At 47.7% G+C, this 20213-nt stretch overlaps 1 protein-coding gene across 1 annotated transcript; it reads right to left on the bottom strand.

Annotated features, from left to right (window-relative positions):
• Positions 1–2173: 2173 nt before the first annotated feature.
• On the bottom strand, positions 2174–18421 carry LOC126518191 (uncharacterized). Its single transcript, XM_050168036.3, has 7 exons — positions 18240–18421; positions 16086–16286; positions 14095–14206; positions 9083–9400; positions 7362–7471; positions 4832–4920; positions 2174–2893 (listed from the first exon to the last, which is right to left on the bottom strand). Exons 1-7 carry the CDS (start codon positions 18338–18340, stop codon positions 2397–2399), a joined length of 1428 nt encoding a protein of 475 aa, XP_050023993.2. The 5' UTR covers positions 18341–18421; the 3' UTR covers positions 2174–2396.
• Positions 18422–20213: the final 1792 nt, after the last annotated feature.

Genomic DNA, 20213 nt, shown 5'->3' with positions numbered 1-20213 from the left:
TCTATGTTCTGAAGCAACTCGACCCTCTGTATAATGGGGGTATGGAGGGCACCCAGAGCTATTGCTTCTGTGTCCGCCATTTCTCCATCCCACTGCTGCAGATCCCTTAAGTTTGGTCGTACAATTAATCATGCAATGGCCAGTCATGCGAATTACGACAGCGTGTTTGAGAAAGCTTCGAAGGTAGCCTGAAAGGTTTAGGACACGTCAGCATTTACGAATGTCACGCTGTCCGACATGGTCCGCTGTTTCTCGCTGTTGTTCCTGTTTGACGAAAACGGCTGACATCGCTGAAGGTGTCTTCGTCACGTAGTGTGTTTACGGTGATGGTGATTACCGTACGTTATTTACTTGGCCTGGCACTCGCACTTTTGCACAAGTGCTGTATTTCGCAATCGTAATTATGATTATTATTAGCGTGCGTCCTTTTGGTTGGCCGGATGCGCTTTTGATTTTGCGTCGACACTGGATTTCGCAATGATGATGATTATTAGTACACGTTCTTTAGTTGGCCTGACCTCTACACTTTCACCTTATATGTAAGTGTTGAAATTCGCAAGGACCCGGTAGTGGCCTTGGTCACCTACGATTTTACGGTCTCCCGGGGCTGTCGCCGAAAATAAGTATAGGCTTGGGCTCTCGTTCGGGAACTCCCCCACGAATGCATTAAAGAACCTCAGGTTGTCCAAATTATTCCGGAGTCCTCCACTACGGCGTGCCTCATAATCAAATAATGGTTTTAAAACGTAAAACCCCATCATTTCTTTCATTTCTTTCATTCCATTTCCGCAATGAATGTTTCGGTGATTAGCCATCACCTGGCACGTGCTCGCATGTGCGTGCCCCCTTGGCATTGGACAGCGGCCACATATATCTGGGAGGCGATTGCGCAACAAGTGCCTAGAAGCCCGCATTATGCTGTCTGCAGATTATTTGCAATAAACTACGCTCCTGGCGAATCCTGGTGCATTTGATGCGAAATGTGAAGGATAAGTGTGTTCAGCTTTTAGTGGCGCTACCGGAGAAGCTGTGCAGAAGCGAGCGCGTTTCTGTAGGCAACGTTCACGTGTTTTATGGTCATGCGATGCAAGACACCCAATTTCGAATTTCGTGCTCTGGTAGTAGCAGCGGCGAATGCCGACATCATAATTGCCTGTTAATCCTCGTCGTCAGACTAAATGACTATGGCCGGGACAATGGCCTCTCTTGACGATGGCTATAGTCGGAAATGACGCGCATCGGCTGAATTCGTGCTACATGGGTGCACATTTCTCAATTTCACTTTACCTAGTCATCTGCCGATCTCCACAGAGCTTTCCTAGGCGTCGATTCTTGCAATAACGGAGCACTGGTTATCTGCACCACGAATCATATTACTCGCCTCTCTCTCCTCCCTGTTGGTCTTTGATAGAATATCGGCTTGCTGTTCACCATTTTATCCATCATTATCCGTCCAATAGTGATCGTGATAGAAACAATTTGTACTTCCTCGCATTAAGGACACGAAATTGGAATCATTCCAATAACTTCGATGTCTGATCCAGGGGCGTCAGCCATGTGCCAGCTAAACCACCTTTTAAGGCTATACAGTCACGGTCGTAACCATGGGCCTCTGCGCCAAACGTATCCGAGCTACCGGCGTGCGGGAATGTAGTCACTAGTGGGTGTGGCGCAGCAACAGTTAAATCGTTAGCATATGCACAGATGACCCCAAAAATTTTTTCGAAGCTTGTGCACTTCGGTAGTCATAAAGCAAACCAGCCACTGGAAGCTTTCGATTCGAGGGCTGCGAGAAAACGTCGCGTTTTCGTCAGATTCCGGGCTCCGAAAAACTTTCGCGCTCGAAACCGTCCGATCCAACGGACGGCGCGCGTATAGGAAAACTGTTCGGACTGTTGAAATTGGTCTGTTAGAATTGGACTATTGGAAATTGGAACTTAGAAAGCTTGTCGGACGTCTCGTTGCTGCGACCAACCGCGCGGCACTGCCTCACGCTTTAAGCGAAAAACTTCGCGTATACTTACCACGGTACTACGACATCATCGAGCAGCCCTCAACCGTAAGTGTTTGGTCATTTTTCTCCAGGTGTGCAGACCCAATGGGTAGGGGTAAATCAGCCACCTTCTCGCAAAGGCGGCTGTCGTCGAGAAAAGAACGACAGGCATCCGCCAAGTGCCAGCCACAGCCATCTCAAGGTGGCTTATATTCGAGACAGCCCAGCGCTCGCGCTCGCGTCGCGCCCCGCGCTGCAGGGGCTGCCCGCACCCAACTGTGGCTGGTTACGTCGAGTAGGAAAGAAAGAAAAAGAAACGTCGCGATCGGACGCCAGAACGCGTCCCGCCAATCGGGTCCCACCGAAAAACGGGAGCGGAGCAGCCGACGAAGCGCGCTCGGCGTCACCCAAGTCCCGGCGCTCCGTCCCCGTCGTCCCCGTCATCGCCTTCCTGCCACACTTTCTCAATCTCTACCACGCCGCCGTCGCGGGACGCGTTGCCGCCGTCGCCCGCCCAGCTGGCGTCGGGCAGGCGCCCGTGGCTGCGGCGAGCCTGCACCAGGAACCAGTCGGCCCTCCGCCGAAGCGCGTCCCGCACCAGAGGCTGCGACATCGGCTCGGTCGGTTCGTCGTCGCCGCCGGCCGGCATCGGCGACCGCGGGAGCGCGTCGTCGTCGCCTCGGCCGGCGGCGGGCCAGCCGCGGCGAGCGGCTCTGGCTCGGGGCGGGTCGAAGCCGAAGCCGCCGCTGCCGGCGTAGTCGGCCTCGACGCGGGGCGTCCAGAAGCGCGACACCATCTGGCGCAGGCGCTGCTCGAACTCCTCGGCGCTCTCGGGCAGCGTGGGCTCGGTGGTCGTCGAGCTGCCGCCGCGGTGCGGGACCGGCGCCGCCTCGTCCACCGCTGCGAGAGAGCGAGGGGAAAGGGAAGTTCGCGCTAGTGATGAGGGAGAATGACGAGGGAAAGGGAAGTGATGAACACGCGTCGAACAAGGATTCTCTATGAAGGCGATGTTCCAACTAGAGTACATTCTGTGAACTTCTGTCTTGGGGAGGGGGGGGGGAGCTTAATTTAGGTTACTAACAACCACATTAACACGAGAGAATGAGCCCCGAGAAATCATTAAAGGAAATAGAACTGTTTAGTTTTTAAATAACCCATAGAAATAATCAGGAAAGCAACGTCCATGAAACGGTCGACAACCCAGCCGCGGGTGAGAACCGAACCCACGTACTCCGCTTACCGCGTGCGGTTCTGGGACTGTTAGGAAGCGCCACTCAAGGTGATGGCCGTGGATGTTGTCGAACATCCTTTCAACCGCAGGCGTCACGTAATGCGTGAAATGTGTGTGTGTGTGTTTGTGTGCACGTTACAAGAAATAACGCTTGGAATGAAGAGTACAGCTCAATAACCCTAACAATAATCGTGTTTGGGTCTAAGGCTGTCGTAGACTAGCGGGCGAAATAGCGTATCGGCGGCATGGAACACACAAAATGGGAACATAGAAGGGAGCGGATATATATATATATAGTGCTATGACCGAAAGGGTCATTGCAGGAGTAAAAGGAGGATCTGACCTTGAGGGAAACTTAGCCACCTCGTGAATTAGCTCGTCAACTTAAGAGAAAGCCTTAGCTGGGGGCAAACTCTTGCTTAGCTGATGAAACAAACGCAAAACGTTGAACTGCGTTCGTTACACGACCGTCAAACCCATCTGAATTACGTATGCTGCGTATAAAAAAGCAAAGTCGACATTTGCCTACCTACTGTTGTAGAGAAAATTTCAATTTATACCCGCGAATATTTTTACAATGATTGCCGAAAATTGATCAGTCAATGAACAACGCAGGAACGAATCATGAATCCATAACACTGCACGAATAGCAGGTCTAAATTCTATAATCTGTGTCGGTTAATTTGTTAACATGTTAATTTTTAGCTTAAGCGGAAATGTTACGTTAGTACGTGAGTTATGGAAAAGCCACTCATAAGTTAGAGATACAATGCAGAATGCACGTATAATCCATCAATTTGCCCCTCCCTTAAAGGCTCCAATAGATTCAGTTTGCAAAGTCATGGAACGGTCTTTCTTTTTTTCTTTCTAACTGAGCTATAGAGCTGTCAGCTAGACTCTTTTGTTAACTTTTGTAAAAGAGAAGAGGGGTTGCCTAAATCTAAAATCTACTTCCAACAGTAGACAGATCTCCACATTTATTTTTTCTTACCTTAAATGCAACAAACATTGACTACGTTTCCTGGTTCAATTGATACTGCACAAAACGACGTCTTCGTGTATGTACCTATCAGAAATTGTCCTTCTCGCAAAGCTTTACATAAGCTGCACTTTAGGATATAGAAAAGCCCCAACCGTCTCACTTGTATATGTGATTATCAGGTTCAGTCGCGCATTTCATATTTATTTTTGCGGACCTTAATTTTCCCACTCTCCCTCTCGAGTGTTTTAATCGCTTTTCCCACGCCTATGCATGGGTAGCCGGTTAACGATCGTGTGCATGCCGGAAAAAATTTCTGCCTTCCAGTAAAGAGCTCCTCTCTCTCTCTCCCTATCTATCTATCTATCTATCTATCTATCTATCTATCTATCTATCTATCTATCTATCTATCTATCTATCTATCTATCTATCTATCTATCGCTCCCTCTCTCCACGTATAGATATATACAGAGAGATAGAGATATCCATCTCTCCTCCATGTTCGTGTATTTCGAGAGGAGCTGCCGTGGCGACGTTTCCTCTGAAGACGTGAGTTTTTCAGCACGCGACACTTTGTCCTCCGAGGCCTTGGCAACGACAACGTGACCCCATACAGTCAGGCACTCACCGCTCCCGGCGACACCAGTGTAGTGCGTGGAGTTGGCGTCGGCCCGTGCCTGCCGCTTGCCCTGGCCCTTGTCGAACACCGACTTCACCCTGCGAGGGGGATGCGTGCCATCTATGCATCCATACAGAACTGTGCCGGCCAATCGTGTTGTTGGACATGTACGACGTTAGGATGGATAGTTGGGCGTGTTGGTTAAGAGGAAGCTTTAGCTCGGGCCCAACTCCGACGCGGCCTATTCAAATACATGTAAAACGCAAGAAAGTTTTTTCTGAGATAACCCCTAGGCCGATTTTAATGAAATTTGTTGCATGTCAGAGAGAAAGTTGAATTCTAGTGACCGTTGGAAGCGGAATTTCGATTTAGGTCCTGGATTTTGTTAAAAGAATTTTCAAAAATTCGTAAGTTAGAAAAAAATAGAAGAACGAAGTTTACAAATTCATAACTCTGCATCAAAAACAGATATCGCGGTTCTGTAAACGGCATCCATTAGACCATTAAAAGCGGACAAATTTGATATGTCATTTTATATCTTACGCGAATTTGTTACGTTGTTTACAAAGGTTCTGCAAAAGCTGTATTCCCATATCACTGAATTTTTTTAGATTCAGGTATAGCATATCAATTTTGTCCGCTTTAGATGTACTATTAGATGCAATTCTAAGAATTGTATTATCGGTTTTCGTTTTAGAGTTACAGAGTTGTAAACTTGATAGCTTCTTTTTTGAATATTTGCGATATTTGTCACATTTTAATAAAAAATTGAGGACCTAAATAAAAAATTCGAAACCAACAGTCACTAGATTTTAAGGTTTTCTTTTAAAAGCAACAAACCTCGTCAAATTTGGTGCAGTGGTTGCCAAGAAAAACGAATTCTCCTTTTACATGTATTTAGATAGGAGCACCCGAGCTAAAGCTTCCTCTTAAGCATGATCTGAAGCGAAGGCGCTAAAACGACGGAGGACTAAGAAGAAACACACACACACACACACACACACACACACACACACACACACACACACACACACACACACACACACACACACACACACACACGCACACGCACACGCACACGCACACACACACACACACACACACACACACACACACACACACACACAAGGCGCCCTGTGTGTGTTTTTTTTTCTTTGTCCTCCGTCGTTTTAGCGCCTTCGCTTCAGATCATGGACATGTACTGTTCACGAAGGCGCGGCCGGGCAGTGGCACGTATACAAGCGACAACCTTTGCGAGCTCGGTCCCAGGCCATCTGGCTGCTTAAAAAAACCCTAGTGAGTCGGTCAGACAGTGCGGCGAAAAGGGTTTGCAACCGAACGCGATTCCGAAGAACTTATCCTAAAGAAATTGCATCCTTTGGGGCTTATCTTGTCCTTCGGAATAATCGTCATCGTGCGCGCGTTCTTTTCTTTTTCCTCTCAGGAACACTGTTCTCGGCGGTCACAAACGACACGCGGGATTATTATAGCTATCAAAGTGAGATAGCGTTCCGTGCGCTAAAGCAGCGAGCGCAGTGTGTTGAACAAAGGGAGCGTACGCACGATTGATGACCATTATAGACTAGGCAGGGACAACGTGGCCACAATTAGCACATGACCGGGGTAGTTGGAGAAGTATGGGAGAGGCCTTTGCCCTGCAGTGGGCGTAACCAGGCTGATTATTATTATTATTATTATTATTATTATTATTATTATTATTATTATTATTATTATTATTATTATTATTATAGACTAGGCGCGAGATAAGTGCCACTGTGTGCAAAATATTTTAGAGTGTATTCTTGCCAGTTTGTTCTTCCGGTGATTCTGCTGAGACGACTTGAAATTCATTAGAATTAGCTAAAGCGTTCGTGAGAATCCGGTAGAATTCCGTTGTAAGGAATCTCGAAAATAAAGGAGACTAATAAGGACTGATGAGGCATCTGCATGGCAAACTTGAACGAATTAGTACGCATCTGTGTGATCTTACATGATGATTAAAACGCTCGCCTTAACTACGAGTTGTATAAAGATGCGAGATTATCCGATGCAGTTTACATGCACGTTACGCGCACGTTACATTGGCTGTAACGAGTAAATTTCCGCATGAATGCAGCATGCAATTGGAAGAACATTCTGCTCAATTTAAACTCTACTCAAATTTAAAAGTGGTGGGTAAAATAGGGGAATCTCGACATACTGACAAAATATCGCGAACACTTATTAATAATAATAATACACTTTTAATAATAATAATAATAATAATAATGATACAAAACATAACAGAAGTGTTTATTGCAAGAGCATACGCAGGTAACATTGAACTATAGAAGTCAGTAGAGCGGTAAGCACAAGCTACGCTAATTTAACAAAAGAAAAATGCAAAGAAAGATCGGCAAACAATTTTAGAAATCCCAATATTGATGATCATAACTTGTTCTCGAGTGACGCTAAATAAAGTTTCCAAGCGCCGAGCTTCCAGCAACGGCGTCCTCCACGATACGGCGGTGCGCCAGAGATAAGAGCGACAGGGACTCGCCTGTGGATGAGGTTCTGCTCGAGCTGCGTGTTGTAGGCCAGCAGGAGCGCCAGCAGCACCACCGAGGAACCGCCCAGCGCCGTCAGCATCAAGCGCGCTCCAAGCTTGGACTGCGCGGGGCACCGCACCCTTCAGGCACCGATACGTGCCCGCCTTAGGGCCGATTTGCGCTACGAGCCGCCCATCGCCGCAAGCCCCACCGCACGCGTGCGGTCGCGCGAAAGATTGCACGTATCAAACACGTGTGCACAAATTTCGGTTTACAATGTGTAAGGTACACAACTGTGCACACAGTGTACACCTTAAACGTTGTAAACCGAAATTTGTGCAGAAGTGGTTGATACGTGCAATCTCTCGCGCGACCGCACGCGTGCGGTCACGCGAGAAATTGCACGTGTCCAGCACTTGTGCGCAAATTACCATTTACACTGTGTGCACAGTGTGTACCTTACACATTGTAAACCGAAATTTGTGCACACGTGTTTGATACGTGCAATCTTTCGCGCGACCGCACGCGTGCGGTGCGACGATGGGCGGCTCGAGCGTAAATCGGCCCTTACCGCACGTCTCACGTATAGCCGCCCAATCTGGAAACTCGAATGCGTTACTAGTAATCAGGTAAATATATCGTAAAATCATGGCTTATCATACTTAAGCGTCATTCGAATGATCGAAAAACCACCAACATCACTACTGATATTTACCGTATATAGTTACACAAGCAGTAGTTGCTAACGTTATACTGCTATGACTGTAAACTAGCAGACAAGAAACCCATCTCACCCGTAGCAGTGCGTTATTTCATTAAGCCTGTTTTAATCAGCGATGGTGTAGCCGCGAGCAGCTGGACCGGAGGCATTCAAGCAAGAACCCTTCCCGCACATAACGTTGCACTCAATCCGCGCATCGTAGTTTCCTGCAACCACCCGCTGCGGCGGTGGCGTCTCGCGCGAAACAAGGTTCATTTGCAGCTCGCTACTTATACTGCGATGTCCAGCCCGCCGACACAGACGCACGCGAGACACTGAGCTACGACTCCGTTACACGCGAACGACCTCGAAGGGGCATGTGGCACAGCGTTCCGCATTAAAAATGCGTTGCATGCCAACGCGAAATAGTGTGGAACCACCGGACACATAACGGTACACTTTCGCGAAAACAGGTGGCGTCTTGTACGAGCGTCGATAGCTGGACTATATATACTGCAGACACGCAAAGGGCAATTCCTTTTCGCTCGATTCCATTCCTTTCTGATTCTCCTGAGGCGACCTGCCGATCCCTGTCGTGACGCAAGGCGGAGCGCCGTTCGAACCACTGGCGAAGGAGGAAAAGGAATATATAGAATTCGGATGGAATCGTTACGTTATCCCCGCCCCGATTTTCACGATAATGACAACACATCGCTAATACGTTATGCAGTGGGTGAGGTAAGATGTAGGTGAAAGGATTCTTCTTCTTCTTCTTTTTGTACCATTTGCTTCTCGCAGTCGCGACCAAAAACAGGTATAAAGGGAACATTCAGTACGAGTTCGTGGCCCACATATTCACGAAAACTTCTTACGCCAGAAACGCACGTTCGTAAGACAAATTTCTGGCCATTCCTCTCGTTGGACGTATTAGCGAAGGAGGCCCGGCCCACGGCAGAGAGCTTCACATAAGAACGAAGAGCTTTGTGAATTCCCCCCGAGGGGTTACACTCCGCGAGCCGTCGGGACACGCACGTGGTGGCGGAGGCGTCTCGGAGCCGGTTCGCCTGTGTTGGTTCGGCTGCTGCCGACGCTTCGGCGGTCCTGGCTGGCGTCGTCGGTGGCGGCCTTCCTCCGGCCGTGGTGCCCGGGCCCGACGTCGTCGTCGTCGTCGCCCACCGTGGAGCAGGAGGAAGGGGAGGACGAGGAAGGGCAGCCGGCGGCGGCGCGCGAGGTGGCGGCGTGCGGGACACCGACGGCCGAGCTCAGCGTCGTGGTGCAGGTGCGCAGTTCGTCCCGGACGCTAGGGAATCCGTCGCCCCCGACGGGGGTCGGGGGCCGCCGGCGCCGGTTCTGCGTTGCAACACCGAGAGAGGGTCGCAACCGAACGACACCTGTAGGCTCGAGGACGTTATCAAGAGGAAGCTTCAGCTCGGGTCCAACTCCGACGCGGCCTACTCGAATACGTGTAAAACGCAGAGATGCATTTCCGATTTGAATGAAATTTGTTGAATTTGAGAGTGAAAGTTAAATTCTAGTGACTGTTGCGAGCGGAATTTCTAGTTAGGGCCTGAATCTTGTTAAAAAGATTTTCCGAGTGTCGAAAGCTTGAAAAAAAAAATAGCAGCGCGAAGTTTACAAATTTATAGCCCTGCATCAAGAACAGATATCGTGGTTCTGTAAACGGCATCCATTAGATAATTGAAAGTGGACAAATTCGGTATGTCAATTTATATTTTACGTGGACTGTTACGTTCTGTACAAGGGTTCAGCAAAAGCTGTATTTCCGTATTAATAAATTTCTTCAGATTCATGTGTAACATAAATTTGGTCCGCTTTAAGTGTACTATCAGATGCAATTAACATAATTGTGATATCATTTTTCATTGCAGAGTTACGGAGTTGTAAACTTGATAGTTGTCATTTTCTGAAAATTTGCGATTTTTGCTAATCTTTATTATAAAATTGACGACCTAAATGAAGATTCCACTCCAACAGTCACTAGATTGTAAGTTTTTCTTTTAAATGCAAAAAACATCGTCAAATTTCGTGCAGTGGTTGCCGTGAAAAACGAATTCTCCTTGTACATGTACATGTATGGGAGTCCCCCTGACAGTTTCTAACTTTGGGACTCCCTGTGTAGTGCTAATTCTGTATACAATTCTTTGTAAAACTGACATCGTTTATGAATAAAACTTGAAACTTGAAACATGTACTTAAATAGGAGCACCCGAGGTAAAGCTTCCTCTTAATGCCGACTCGTATACGACGAACGTTAAAAGCGCCATTTTTTTTTTTTTAAGTACCGAGGTTAGGCCTTATTCACACAGCCTTCATATAGGCAGTGGTACGTGTTGCTGAGCTTGTTGGTTCACAGTGAACGATTTCAGACCATAAGACCTGTGCCCGAAACGGAAATATAGGACGGGACGAAGCGGGCGCTCACATTCTCCCTTCCCTTTTTATTGCCGTTTTGCGTTAAGTGGCCAAATATCTTATGGTCTGAAATTGTTCATCATATGTGTCCGTTATTTTTTTTTTTTTTTTTACAGACTGGTTAGGAACGCTATGTCATAACAGACGCCGCTGTCGGGACGATGACGGGACGGGGCGTACGACGGCTATGCGAATCGGGCCCGGGAGGCTGGAGGCCGGATCTCTATATGCAACGGTGTTGTGGGGCGCTCGAGTCTCTCTCGCGTCCCCTGATGTTGCCTTCCCCGCATGGCTGTCGCGTGTCTCCTGGCATCCTGCTTTTCCGCGCAACACATGTCGCGCTGCAAGTCGGTGTAGTTGCGGAATAGTACGAGAGAGGGCGCGAGTGCTCCTATGCTGGCGTCACCTGACGGCGGGAATATCGGGGCGCAAGAGGAACTCGCTTCCTCCTTTTGGGGAGGGGGACCTCGTCGCACGCCGAGGGATCGCGCACGAGGCAGTCCCACGGCCGGCTTCCCCTTCGCTCATATGTGTCACCATTCCCGCGTTGGTGTCTGTTCTGGGGCGACCGCAATAACTAGATATCTTTACGCCATGAATATCCCTCTATTTTTCAGCGCGTTCCACCGGAATGTTTCATTTGTTGTGCAATTCGGCTAGATGGTTAACTTTTAGAAGATGCACTAAATGCACTTTTGTGTTTGTTAGCGCCACTGTGCGCTAGTCTGTGTCCTTTGTTCCATAGAGTGCTTGAGGCAACACAGTGGAATAACGGAACTATCTCAGGAACTCACGAGACCACGATGCAACATCACATTATGGAGGTTAGCGTAATCACGTGGTATACGTTGGTGCGTTGATACTTCATCCTGGAATTTCGGGTGTTCAGCTCGACGTAGATTATAGAAAGAGCACTTTGCAGGTGCTTTTATTTTTCGTCTGCGACCACACAACAGTCCAGACGAAATCTGCAGGAATTTTGACAGAGGCAGATGGCAATGATGCGCTTCGATTTCACGCAGGTCCACGTGCATTACCTTATATCTGGGCTGGATATTTTGTGTATTCGCGTGCTAGTTAATTTTGAAAAGGATTAATAAATGTTACCCGAACCCAATTGGGTACTAAAGGACTGTGAAGGTTTAATGGTGCAACTAATGGTATAGAGAACGAACGTCATCGCATTTCAACGGCATCTAAATACAGTCGCTGCTGCTCAGAATCGAACCCGCAACCTTGTTATCGGCAGCATAACTCCATACACGCTCAGGCACCGCTGGGCAGGCACACTAAAGAAGAGTCTTTCCGTTAACTGCTAGGTTGTTAGGACTGCTACACTCGCAGCAGCCATAAACGAAGGGAAAAAAATGACTGGAAGGTAACGTCACGTGCCAGTTCTTAAACATGGTCGTTATATAATAAAAGAACTACTTGTCGGAAACAAGCCCTCGTAAGCAGGCGATAATTTCTTGCAGGCGAACGCATCGAGACTATGGAAGAAAGAGCGGGTAGTGAAGACCGATCACCACGAGGACGTCAGTAAAAGTCGCCAGGAGCCAAACGAAGTCTTGAAAGGTCCGGTAACCGTGGAGGGCCTGCTTCCCAAGAGTCAATGCTCAAATGGGCTCGAAGGAGGAGTGGTGACGTTAGGGGAGGCGATGTCAGCTTACCGAGGCTAGCTGCCTGACGTCGTGCTCCCTAGTAATTGTTTTTTTCCTGCCTCCATGGTGGCAGGGAAGAGCGAGCTACAGTTACGGCGATTCAGCACACGTGTTCTTGCGCCAAGTAGTCCGGCATTGTTTGACAGCGCTTTGTGTTTCGGCTTGCGGAAGCAGATTTTGAATCAGCGTGGCAGGCGCCGCTTGTCGCGGTGTCGCATTTGCCAAAATCACCGAAGAGAATACCAGAAAAAAAAAAAAATTATTTGGCCTTGTGCGGATCTTTTTGTGTCTTATACTTAATTGCTGCAGTTAACCAATTTTTGTGTTTCTGTTCTCCAGCTAAAGAAAATTAAATTAGATTGCGGGTCTGTTTTGAGGAGCGCTATTCTCAGCGAGTATAGTTTGCGAGCCAGATGTTCACAACGCTTTCTTTTCTTCGTTGTTATTTACTAAGCTTCAGGACATTATAACGGTCGTTTTTCTTTTTTTTTTCATGGTAAAGAAAAGTTTAAAAATCGCCAGTAGCATATAACAAATCTACTCACTGAGATAGACTACTCGAAGAGGCAGACATTACCTACAAAGCGAATCCAAATGCATATTTGACACATTACTAAAATTCCATTAATCAACTTTCAGAATAATTACTTTAGCGCACATATTGCGTTAACGCAATCAAGCCAGTGATGGAGGAATTTTGAAGCTAGAAACAGTTATGAGATAAAGGTAGTAATTTGTTGTTAAAGGCTGTTGTTTAATTTACTTTTTAAACAAAATGCCTTTTTGTGCCAGGAGGCTCCAATATCGCTGTAACGTCGATGCATTTTGTCGCAGACTTTGGCAATGCATATCTTGGAAATGTTGTCATCCTCGGGATTCTTTCCAAGTGGATATCCCTTTCAACGTCACCGACTACAATTCGAAAAAATTGCAATGACGTTCAGTAATGTAATTAGTTTAAAATTAATTGCAAAACAATGTTAATTAGTCAAATATTTATTTTGAGTTCTCGTGCAGACAGCGCCCGCCTCTGAGAGTAATCTCGTAATCTCGCTCAAGAAGTAAAATAGTCTTAGATGCTACGGACGATTTAAAAAAAAAAAAAAAATCCGTTAACGATAACAGAAACAAAACACGTTAAAACAGACGTTTGGGCGAGTTGGTAAGACATATTTGAAACCCGTGAACACCGCGCTGTTCTTCAGCGCTCGTCCGTGTCGTTTCTCCCTGCTTGTCCCCGTGAACACCGCGCTGTTCTGTTTCAAAAACAAAACACGCCGTATACATTTTAAACGTTACGCTGCGGTCGTTTGATATGTCTTACTGTGTATCAAGTAGTAAGATCCACGCTGGCTCTGTTCTTGTAGTAGCTGCATGTTAGCAGCCCGACGCAAGTGCGGTGTGACAGAGACACCCGTGGACCAACCTCTTTCGCGGGAATAAACCACGAACGCAGAAGGGAGAAGTAAAGCCCACGCTTTAACTTCCAGCTAACGCTTTCTAACTTAAAACATGTTATACATATAGCAGAAGCCGTACTCATGTTTAGAAATTTTGAACCTTGCCCTTTAGGAACATCTGTTGAATACCTCTTTTCTGGTAAATACGCATTTACGGCACCTAATGGTAACTTCCCTGCCACGTTGTAACATCGTTTTGGCCAGGATTAAAATCACTCGAAATTAAAATGATGCCCGTTGATTTACTCTGCTGCACTGTGGTGAAGCTGGACAGATGGCAGAATGGACAAGGTCCAAAATTTCTGCGTACGGTAGAATGCGTATCACAAACGCTTCCACCTCAAAAAAAAAAAGAAAAAAAAAAGAAAAAGACGAAGAGTAGCTGACAACCATGGCACAAAAAGAAGCGGGGGGCAAAATGTAGGTAACATGACGTAGTTTGTAGGCACACTTTCTTGCGCAAACATGTTGAGCCGATGCCCATGTGTACCTGTCGCTTGGAGGCTGCGGCCGCGGCAGCAGCCATGGGTCCCGGAGCCACGACCACGACGCACGCACCTCCGCCTTCGTCAAAGGTCAGGTTGTGGTCACGTGGCCGTCGGCTTGTCGTGAGTGTAAGATAAGCATAGGGCAAACATAAGAAACAAAGCCGCACTGAAATCCAAAGTCAAGGCGGGGGCGCCGACATATGGAAACACGCTGTAGGACAGAAGTTGTGTAAACAGGGATAAAGTGGCCGTCCTGTCTGAGGCCATTTACCCCTGTTTATGTAACTCCTGTGACAAGGTCGCGCTGAAGGTCTTCAGCGAAAGTATAGCGTTTAAACTATCGTGTGTGTCGCGTGACTAGAATCGAAGTTCACGGATTTAAGGACACATTCACTCTACGCATGCGCAATCGTTGCGAACTGTTGCGTTTGCAAAGCCATATATACACTCTTAAAAAAAGGTTGTCATTACTTTTCTGTTGACACACGAAGGTTGTGGAATCGTTCCCCCCCCCCCCCCCCCTCTCTGCGGCAAGTTGTTTTGTCATCCACTTTCATTTCCATTAATTTATCGTTTCCTTACTTCATTTATTAAGCCCAAGTAATTTGCCCTATGTTGTCCTTGGTGTCAGTGTTTGTTGGCTTCTTATGATATGACTGGTAAAAATCGGGCCCCTCGGTTAACTTCCTTTCTTCTCGTTTATTTGCTACCTTGGTATAACTGCAGTTCGTAACTGCATGCAGTTAGTTACCAATGTTACTAACTCTGCAGAGTTAGTAACATAACTGACAAAAAGAGCTAGCTGCTTTTACAAATGGGTTTTAGATACCAATTCCAAACGCAGTTGGCATTACCGGATGTAAGGTTTCTAGCCAATAACACGTAAATCAGACTAGCTCTGGCGTGTTCCAAAATGGGCCCGATATATGAGTTACATATTAGAGACTTTGTATCATCTGATGCTAACTGCGTTTGGAATTACTAGCTGAAACGCATTTGTAAAATCGAGTCGATTTTTTTTGGGCAGTAACGTTACTAACTCTACCATTACCAACTGCAGGAAATAGTGCGACAACCGGTTACAGTGAAGACAACAACCTTTTTTTTTTTCAAGTGTGTTGTTCACAAATGGTTGATTTGAAGCATTTGAAATCGGAATAACGATGTTTAGGGCAAATTCGTATACTAACCATAATTCTCGCGTTTACTGAACCGCCACGCTTGCAGCTCCCGTGGGCACTATAGCGTGAGAGCTCTCTCTTAGTACAAATTTTTTTTTTATATATGACTCTCGCGTGACCAGCCTCAAAAGCTAACAGACGAAACGAGGTGAACGCGTAACACGTACAGATAGATAGATAGATAGATAGATAGATAGATAGATAGATAGATAGATAGATAGATAGATAGATAGATAGATAGATAGATAGATAGATAGATAGATAGATAGATAGATAGATAGATAGATAGATAGATAGATAGATAGATAGATAGATAGATAGATAGATAGATAGATAGATAGATAGATAGATAGATAGATAGATAGATAGATAGATAGATAGATAGATAGATAGATAGATAGATAGATAGATAGATAGATAGATAGATAGATAGATAGATAGATAGATAGATAGATAGATAGATAGATAGATAGATAGATAGATAGATAGATAGATAGATAGATAGATAGATAGATAGATAGATAGATAGATAGATAGATAGATAGATAGATAGATAGATAGATAGATAGATAGATAGATAGATAGATAGATAGATAGATAGATAGATAGATAGATAGATAGATAGATAGATAGATAGATAGATAGATAGATAGATAGATAGATAGATAGATAGATAGATAGATAGATAGATAGATAGATAGATAGATAGATAGATAGATAGATAGATAGATAGATAGATAGATAGATAGATAGATAGATAGATAGATAGATAGATAGATATTGTGAAGAGGAAGAGACACGTTGCCACGTACTCGTAGCCACGCCTCCGTTCGGCGTCGTTGTCGTCGTCCTCGTCGTCGGAGCTGGCCGTCCCGGTTTGGGCTGCCGTCGACGGCCTCGACGTGGGCGTCGGCGGCGACGACCGCGTCCGCAGGGGCATGCGCCCTCCCCCCGGCACGAGGAGAGGCCTGAACGGGGGGGCTCGCACTCCGGAAACAGCCTGTGGTTGTCTCCTGCGCAACGCGGGATTCGAGCGTGGGGGAGCAGTTCTCAAACGTTGGCCTCTCGCTTCCGGCGCTGGCGCCCCCTGGATTATACAGGGGGCCCTTGCGCTTTGTGGTGTGACGTCCATACCGAAAAAAAAAGAATGCATGTGCCCCATGACCGTCATCTCTAGTATTATCAACGTATGCGCGCACCCCTTATAAAAAACACCCAATGTTCGCATGTGTCTATATATGGATGGGAAAATGCGGGCAACTGATGAATAGTGAAAAGGAGTATAGCGTTGGAATAGAACGGTACGTTACACCATCCCGGCCCAGCCTTCTTCCTAGCGCCTCCGTATATGCCGAGAAGACATGATGATCAACGTGACAATCATCCCTGTAACAGACGGTGCGAAAAGTGGACGAAGTGCCCTGAGCAACTCTGGAAGACGACCGGGTTAAGCACTGCCAGCGTACCTTAATGGCTCTCGGAATCTTGTGTGACGTCACAGCTCTAAACGCGCAGGCCTTCTATACCTACAAGGTGTTGCTTCAGGACGGAAGATGCACCATAAAGAACAACCAAGCCAGCGGCGCCGCCTTTGTAGTCCGCCTATACTGTCAGCCTGAACACATCCTACTGTGTTTCAATGGTTAACTGAATGTTAGTGCCGTTATACTTTTAGGAGCGGTTTGCCCGTCGTCTGGAAGATCTCAGGGGATGGTGCAAACCGTCACGCCTCTCATTGCACCACCAGTTGGGGGTTAACAACCCTAGTTCCTTATTTCTTAATCTGCACTTGGCAAGTAAAGCTACGGAATCCTTGCGCAAGCAGCGCATCGTTTCGAACGTTAGAAATTACTTTTTTTTTTCACAGCTCTCAAGACGTCTGTCGAGAATACGGGCGTTCTTGCTTCCTACAGCAAAACCAACCGTTCGATTTTTTTTCCTTTTTTTTTGTCATTCACAACTATGGCAGGATAGCTACCGTTAAGTACCGCTGCGTAGAATCAGTTACTTGCAGCTCAACACGCCGCCATGAGAGTAATTGCACTCATTTCCCCGAGCCTCCGTGGTCCCCCACCAGTACTATACCGAACAGTTAAGCCCTACAACAGTTACCGGTATCCTCGCAGCGACTTCCACGTGATTCGGCGACGTTAGCGCTTTAGGTTTTGCTTGGTGCAAAGAATAGAAGCTAAATGTAAGCGTTAGCAAGTCGCCCCCTGTGTGAGCGCTTTTAGTCGTGCCCGCAGCAAGCCTTTGCCTATATACTCAATGGGACACACGTATAGGCTATAGCGAGTACTGTTGTTGGAAACGCGACAGGTGTTCGAATGCGCTGTACGTCAGCCTGTGTGGCATTTACTATGCATACTATCGAGCATTCCACTACTCTATGCTTCGTGAAGGCCTGCTCATGCAGGCCTTCAAGAAGGCCTGCATGAATGGCGAAGAAGAAGGCCTGCAGAAGGCCAAGAAGGCCTGCAAGAATGGCGAGCATTCCACTACTTTACGCTTCTTAAAGGCCTGCTCGTGCAGGCCTAAGCAGACCAACACACTGTGATGTCGTCCATGCATGCACCGAGCGGGACGTCCCGGAGCGGCAGTGACCATGCGCCGTTTGCGCCACCTGTTATCTGTGTATCGATGCGTCACGATAATTAAGCGGGCCTTCATACGAGGGGTTCTTCGACTATTCACACTGCTCCTTCCTTCTGTGACATCGAACGCCGGCCTGCTACGACCTGCGGCGCGATCCCCTCCCCCCCCCCCCCCTCGTTCTACGGCCCGCGTCTCCGTCGCCACTTGGGCGCACCGCCGCCGACACAACGCACCACTTAAGCTAAGAACAAAGTAAGCTAACCTAAGCCAATAACTAAGCTATGCTAAGCTAAAGGCGAAGCCACGAAGCCTAACGTTCTTCAGCTTTAGCCACAATGCTGAAGGCGTGGGACTGTTGGTATGTATGTTACCTGGACCACGCATCGCCCTCGGCTGGGATGCTGGCGGCGCTTGAAGTGGGCGTGGTTAGGGTCCTCCCCCGGTTCAAGTGGCTTCTCGGGATGCGAAACATGGCTTCTGGTTCGCGAACGTGCAGTGTTCGAATCGTTCTTCTGTCTCGGGCGTCTCGGTCAGTGGCGCGCGCTGGTCTCCTTCGTCGTTGTCGCCTCTTTGTCCCTCGCCGTTAGCGCGCGCTCCCTTGTTCTTGCGTCCGAACGCTGGCTCATGCTCACTACGGCGGATTAGCCAAGAAGCGGGCACTTTCACGCGTGTTCTTTTGTTAGGTTTATGACAACAATAAAATTTTCTGTGGCAGAGCGTGGGTTTAGGAAAGCAAACTTAGACAATCGAAAAAGAGAACTGGCGTAGCTAGGCGATACGTTTGTCCATTCAAGCAGGAATGGTCCCGTTTGTAAGAGCTCAGCGTGGCCATAATATGTATAATTTGCCAAGTGAAAGAAGTGCTCCTAAGGAGTTGTAAGGCTCCCGAATGTGTAATGCGTTGCAACAATGTCTTTCTTGTTCGGCTCTGCCGTAACTTTTCGTGCAGGCTGCCGGGTGGCTAAAGGAAAGGCACCGTTATGGCTCAGTCAATTCTTGCGCATGCGCGACTCTCGGCAAGGAAAGTGTTAACGTCCATACTGTCATTCGATTTCGATTTCTGATGACAAGCGCCCTGTGTTTGATATGCATAAACAAACCACGTGTTTGTAAAAGAAACAGGCATAGTTCAGGCAAAACAAGCATGGTGAGTGCGTTGGTGTGCTTCCATTCTTCTTCGCGTTTCACCGCTTTGAACAATGTTCTTTTTTCTATAGCAGCCACAACCATTGCTAAGACCTCACGCGTGGTTTTATGCATCATTGCCTTGGTTGTAGAAAAGCCGTGGCCATACTGGAGGACGTAGCGGCATAGTCTCATTTCAGCTCACACCGCCGGTATGCGTCACATGAGCGGTTAAACCGCGTAGGTTTACTGGGTTTATATTGGCGACTGCTCACCTCTGTTTCTTTTTTTTGTGTGTGTGTGCTGTTGTTGGAAAGCATATTTGGCGCCAGCAAACAAGGACAGAAGGGAGACGACACCACAATGCGCTAACTAACTAACTGGTGTCGTCTCCCTTCCGTCCTTTGCTGGCGCTAAATATGCTTCCCAAGTCAGTTTACCAACACGCCCAACAAATGGCAATGCTGTTGTTGTTTTTCAGTGGCGCTTGCAACGTTCACGCAGAAGCGCTACTGTCATGCGCACTTCCTTAAAAGTTGAAGGACGTTAAAAAGATAGAGCGACACCGGCGAGAGGAAACGCGAAGCGGGCTTGAGCGCCTCGTGAAAAGGCTTTGCTGCGAGCTAGGACCAGTGAGGGGGGGAAGGGTTGTCAGCGGAGAGGGAGGGTGAGGGTGTCGCCGTCAGCGCGTGCCCCCCAGACGCGTCGTGTGCGGCGTGAGGCGCCCCGGCGTTATTTATATCGGCCGCTAGCGCGGGCCATTGCGCGGCGTGTTTTGACTTCGGCACGTGCCCACGACGACAAGGCGATGGCCGACGGTGGAGAGGAGGGTGACAAATATAAACACCGCTGGGAACGGCGCAAAGAGATTGCCCGCCGCGCGACGGCCATAACACTCGCTCGCCGCAGCTCCCTCGAGCGGTTAGCTAGCGAAGCTCGCTGCTTCCGGAAGTGGACGCGTGGGATGTGAGCACAAGCTCGTGCGTGAAGGGAGCGGCAGTGGGACCGCAGCGGTGAGCACCACACCGTCGTGAATGCAGAGAGATTTAGCTTGTCCACAAACTCATTGCGCTCAGTGAAAATCCGTGTTGTTGGAGAGGTGTATATACGGTATAGCAGCGGTCGTGGTGGCGGCATCTTGTGACGCAGGGTTTAACGTGAGCGCGCACACAGGTAATAATACTGCAGTGACCTCTCATATTCCATTGTGAAGTATGTAA

Source organism: Dermacentor andersoni, chromosome 11, assembly GCF_023375885.2.
Source record: "Dermacentor andersoni chromosome 11, qqDerAnde1_hic_scaffold, whole genome shotgun sequence".
Taxonomy (NCBI): Eukaryota; Metazoa; Arthropoda; class Arachnida; order Ixodida; family Ixodidae; genus Dermacentor; species Dermacentor andersoni.
The sequence above is the reverse complement of the archived record's forward strand: the minus strand, read 5'-3'. Positions and strand labels throughout refer to the sequence as shown.